Source organism: Otolemur garnettii, unplaced genomic scaffold (assembly GCF_000181295.1).
Source record: "Otolemur garnettii isolate 467f Iridium unplaced genomic scaffold, OtoGar3 scaffold00123, whole genome shotgun sequence".
In the NCBI taxonomy this organism is placed as follows: domain Eukaryota; kingdom Metazoa; phylum Chordata; class Mammalia; order Primates; family Galagidae; genus Otolemur; species Otolemur garnettii.
This window is the reverse complement of record NW_003852518.1, coordinates 1,584,748-1,590,864: the sequence shown is the minus strand read 5'-3', so window position 1 is coordinate 1,590,864 and position 6,117 is coordinate 1,584,748. Positions and strand designations below refer to the sequence as shown.

Genomic DNA, 6,117 nt, shown 5'->3' with positions numbered 1-6,117 from the left:
AAACTGAGAAACTACTCATTTTGGAAATTACTCTTATATTTTCCTGGTATTTTATTTACTCTTTAAATTTTTGGTAATTTTTGATATTCAAATACAGTTTCTCAGTGCGAGAGGGTAAGTGTCAGTGGTTGTAGCTGTAATATCTGTCACATAATACACATTTCAGTAGTGAAGGAAATGGAATAGACGTTGTGATGATGGTTTCATTCTTTTTCCCAGAGGTGTGGTCAGGGAAAGAAATTGCTTAGGCTCTCTGTACACATTGAAAATGTTCAAATGTTAATTTAGCACATACTATGATTACTACATTTTAAAATGTCAAAAGACAATTTAAGAGACTTAAATCTAAAAAGTTTAAGATAGCCACATTGAACCATATTAAACACTCATGGTGTGACTGGAACTAGGCCGTACGTTAAAAAGACCCCAGGTTTTAAATGTGATTTTGAATTGTGAAAGGTCAAACTAGAATGAATAAAATTCGTAAAATTATATCACAGGAATGAAACAAATTGAAATTTAAATTATTACAGAAAAATATGGTAGCCCGAATCTATTGAACATACTATAAAGGTAACATGGAATATTTTGGAAAAGTCCTGAAAAATCTTCTGAGCTAACCCAATATAATATATTTGAAACACTATGTAAAATGCAGCAGTACAAGAGATATTTTGGAATCATGTGTAACTCTCTCATTAATGAACTAGGATTACAGAGTGTTCAACCTCACAAAACATTTGGACATACATTATTTGATTAAAATGATGACACCACTTTTGTAAAATCTGATATATTTAATTTTGGCATAATAGGTATTTATTATATACTAATATTTCAAAAATAGACTTTTGTGATTAATAAACCACTGAATAACTTAAGATATTAGCCTATATGCACGCTTTTGCTCCATACATCATGCTGCTATTGCACTGAAGGCAGTGAATTCCATCACGGGGGTTATACGATCCAGGGCTGCAGATCACTGTGAAAAAAGAATAAGTTATTAAGTCACATTTTCCTAAAGAGCCACATAAGTTAACTTTACATGAGGATAAATTTTTAAAGAATATTCTTTTAAAATTAAAAAAGTTATTTATCATAAAATATACACAAAATTTACCATCCTAACTCTTTTAAGTGTACCGTATAGTAGTTTCAAGTATATTCACAATGTAGTGTAATCAATCTCCAAGCTGTGCAAAACTTTCCCATTTTGCACAGCTACAACTCTATACCCATTAGATAACTTCTCCTTCCATCTCCCCTGAGCTGCTGACAAACATCGTTCTGCTTCCCTTTCTGTGAGTTTGACTATACCACAAGACCATGACCTAAACTAATTGTACTGATCACACAATGCTGAGGCTAGAGGAAGATTACACCATCCTTTATGTTATATAGTAGAAGCCACAGAGGTCAACACTACAGGTGGAACCAAAGGTGCTTATCAGATGGCCAGTAACAACTATGCCTCAGATGTGTAAAGACAGCTCATACTCTACCAAAGGACTGCACCTTATTGCCTTTAATTTTTCAATTGACATTAATAATTGTACATACATATTCATGGGGGGTACACAGTGGTGTTTCAATACATAATACATAGTGATCAGATCTGGGTAATTAGCATAGCTAAAATCTCAAACTTTTTTTTTTTCATGTTGGGAATGTTCTCCTAGTTATCTGACGCTATATAGTAATAATAAATGATAGTTAACTCGAGTCATCCTACAATGGTATAGAATATTTTGTTTCTAGTAATTTCCTGATTTCAAGTCCTATTTCTGCTACTTGCTAAATGTGTGTTTTTGGAAGAAATCACTTAGCCTAACTTAATTCATTTTGATTATCTCTAATATAAGATAATACATTTTATGAATATATTACCACACAAGGTCAAATACTATCTGTCATTGATTAGCTTTGGGATCCTAGGTAAAGCAGTCAACTCTTCTAGTTCTACTTTATGCATTTATAAAACAGGTACAATAATAATCAACTATTTATAATATTAATTTGAGGATTAATATAAGATTATTTACATTAGAAAGCACTAAATTTATCACAGGCATTTAATAAACATTTAGCTCTATGCACTGGGACCCTTGCCTCTATCTCCTTCTTCCATCACAGGTAAAGGCATGAATGTCAGGTAGTGCCTTCTAATTGGACTACAGTCTCTGAATATCCTGTTTCTCCTCTTCCTACTGCAAGTGGTCAGCCAAGGATCCCAGCATATGTTAACAACATATCTAGGGCATGGTTATTACAGGCCATAGAAAAGAAAATTCTTTTTCTAGTACCATGATGCAATAATACATGTTAATGTTTAGATTGGTTTCATACTATATTATTTAATTTCGTATCATTTGCTTTTAAAATGTATTTTTCCACATTGGGAACTATTTTAACTGCTATTCAGAGTAAATAATTTCCATTCTGTGCTCCACAAAGTCCCTTAGATTTTAATAGATGTTTTATTTGGGAACTAATGTTTCAAATGGAAAAAATATTAAATAGATTTATTTGCTTCAGTATTAATAAGAGTATTTAAACTAGTAATGGACACAGTAAATTTCCAATGATGTAATTCAGTAAGGTCATGGTTCACTATCTGTCAAAATATACATTCATATAGTATTTCTTGAAGCACAAATACAGAAATGATGAGCAAAGGTATTCAGAGTGCTAACTGTACACATTATATTGGTTGTCACAAATAGAATTGATACTGGCATAAAATCATCTAATCCAAGCTTTGATACTTATGGTCTTCTAATAACTATTCTTACAATTAACGAACTTTCACAATTCAACATTTAAGACAATCAGTCCTTATCTGTAGCACTCTAACTTAGCATATATACTAAAATATTTTTTTCTGTTAAGTGGAACTGAGGAAAAATGTTAAAATGTCATTTAAATTTAAAGTACAAAATTAGACTATTTAAATAAAGAGAAAAGGAAGGACGGGTGGCTCATCAGTATGGACACATAAAGAAGTGATAAGAAGGTACAGAATAAAGTCTTATGAATTTTGGATCAGGAATCATTTCTTTAAAAGAGAAATGCAACAACCATAACAGACATATTTCATACATTTAATGCTAAAATTAACTTAATCAAAAAATTATAAAATAGTTGAGGAATAAAATTTGGAAAAAATTACAGTTATATAACAAAGGAATATTTTTCAGATATATAAATAACAAATATACATCAATGAGAAAAGCATAGAAAATCTAATTTTAAAATAGGCATAAGAGAGAAAATACATAAATAAATAAATAAAAAGAGAGAAAATACAAATGGTTAAATTAATGGTTTCTTTGTTGAGCCAACAAAAGAAGCATTAACAAAGATTTAGAAATTTCAAACGGACACGAAAGGTAATAAATTGAGAATGAAATCAGGAAAGATGGTGAAGTAGGAAGCTCCAGGCTCTCATTCCCCCTTGGAAACCTTAAACAATCTAAACAATCAACTAGAGACTGGCTAAAATAACTTGACAGAAGCTCTGGGAATCAGTCATAGATCCACAGCAATCAAATGAATGCCAAATCTGCAAAAAGTCATGTTCAAAATGGCACGAGTATTTGTGGTATTCTTATTCACCCTTGGCCCTTCCCCTTCCCAATGCATGGAGGGGAGGTTCCACTCTACATGCATGAGAGAACAGAGCAGACTAAACAGCCACCTCCTAACTTGTCTGAGAGCCACTGGCCTACAGGATTGGTCTGCCATAGAGTTCCTGGAAAACATAAGAGGAATATGCCTAGGGCAAGAAATTACTGAGAAATACAAAGAACACCTAAGGCCCATAGAAGTAGGAGTGAAACTTTTAGAAAAATTAAGTTATTTAAAAGCTACCATACATACAGAGGAATCAGGAAAACACACACACACCCAGAACCAAGCACAAGAAAATATACTCAAGGTCACTAAACATACAAGAAAAGAAAATTGAAGCTCTATCAAGAGATCGATTAATACCCATTAGGATAGACACTACTAAGAAAAAGCAGAAAATATATGTTGGAGAGGATGTGGAGAAATTGGAAATCTTGAGCACTGTTGGTGGGAATGTAAAAATGGTGAAGTGCCAAGAAAAACAGTCTGGACATCTGCAAAAATGTAAAGATTTGCCATATGATCCCACTTCTGTGTATACATCTAAAAATACCAAAAGCAGTATTTCCAAGAAATATTCACACACCCATGTTTATCACAGCATTATTCAAAATGACCAGGAAGTGGAAGCAACCCAAATCCTCACTGACAGATGAGGGAATAAACAAAATGCTATACATACATACAGAAATGAAATATTCACCCTTAAAATAGAAGACCCTGTGTCATGTGTTTCAACATGGATGAAACTTTAAGACATAATAAGTGAAGTAAGCCAGACACACACAAAAAAAGTATTTCCATTTATAAGAGGTATCTATAGTAGTCAAACTCATAGAAATAGCATGTGGAGTTGTGGTTGGTAAGGGGATGGGGAGGAAATGGGAACTTGTTCACTGGGGACCGACTTTCAGTTTTGCAAGATGAAAAATTTCTACAACAATGTGAATATAGTTAACACTACTGAACTGCATACTTAACAGTGGTAAAGACAGTCAATTTTATGTTTTTTATAATTAAAAACAAAACATTGTCCCCAAAAATAAAAATCTAGGAACAAGCATCTTGATTGGATTGTACCAAACTTTTAAAGAATCCACACCAATTCTTGTCAAACTCTTCCAAAAAATTAAAGAGAGAGTGATAACTTCCAGACTCATTCTATGAGGCCAGAATTACCTGAATAACAAAGCCAGAAAAAGATATGTAAACTAAAATACAATCTTACCCCCAGTTGATCCCCATTGACTGAGAAGACCCTTCTTGGCCAAAGGGGCTCTACACAGACCCTAAAGCTGAGGTGTTGGGCGTGAGAAGGGAGATCAGACATGCTAGTCACACTCCCACCCTTCCTGGAGACATCCTTTGTAATTCATCATTGAGCCTAACTTCACCTACAGGTCATGAATTAACAGATCTGAGTCTGGGTATATGTCCACTATATATCTGGATGCTTATCTCTGATTAACAGACTTCCTTATCTTAAAATATTTCAAGCCTTTAGACAAAGTTTCATTTCTTTAACCAATTATAAATCAAAGGATCTTTAAATCCACCTATAATCTGTAATGCCCTGCTTCTTTTGCAGAAGTCTTGCTTTTGGGGGCCAAACTAATGTAGGCCTTCCATGTATTGATTTGTAACTTTATGAGTGATTCCTACCTCCCTGGAATGTATAAAATCAAACTGTAACCCAACTGTGGCCAGACCACTTGCTCAAGGCTGCTTGGGCATAGCTCCCTGAGCCATGGTCACACATATTCACCTTAGAATAAACCTCTTTGAATTATTTTCTGTTGACAGATGCTTAAGACAAACAGACAAGGACCAATATTCTTTATGAATATTGATAGAAAAAATCAATAAAAAAATACTAAACTGAATTTAATGGTATATTATAAATAGGATATTTTTCTGACCAAGTGTATTTATTCCTGGAATGCAAGGATGATTCAATGTATAAAAGTCAATCAATATAATATATCACATTAATAGAATGAAGGGGAAAAATTCACATGATTAGTTCAATTGAGGCAAAAAAAGTATTTGACAAAAATCATTATCATTTTATGATAAAAACACTTAAAAACTTATGAATAGAATGGAACCCCAATCTGATAGAGGGGATTTTTGAAAATTCAGTCAATACCATATTAAATATGAAAGATTATTATTTTTTTATTAAATGATAACTATGTACATTAATGCAATTCTGGGGTACAGTGTGCTGATTTCACATACAATTTGAAATATTTTCATCAAACTGGTTAACATAGTCTTCATGTCATTTTCTTTGTTATTATGTTAAGACATTCATATTCTACTCTTAGAAAGATGTACTTGTATCCTTGTAAGATAAACCAGAAAGGTTATCCCTCCAATCCCCCATTCCCCCCACCTCTCCTGCTTTCCCCTCCCCATATTCTTAGGCTGATATTAGGTTATAGATTTCATATGAAAGCTATAAATTAATTTCATAATAGG

At 32.9% G+C, this 6,117-nt stretch overlaps 1 protein-coding gene across 2 annotated transcripts in view; it reads right to left on the bottom strand.

Annotated features, from left to right (window-relative positions):
* Nucleotides 1-502: 502 nt before the first annotated feature.
* The window catches only part of ZPBP (zona pellucida binding protein), a 189,023-nt gene continuing 183,408 nt past the window's right edge, over nucleotides 503-6,117 (bottom strand). For both annotated transcript variants that reach the window (XM_003797745.2, XM_023517865.1), the window contains one exon: nucleotides 503-985. In XM_003797745.2, coding sequence (XP_003797793.1) covers nucleotides 891-985 — 95 coding nt within the window. In that variant the 3' untranslated portion in view covers nucleotides 503-890. The remainder of the gene's footprint in view (nucleotides 986-6,117) is intronic.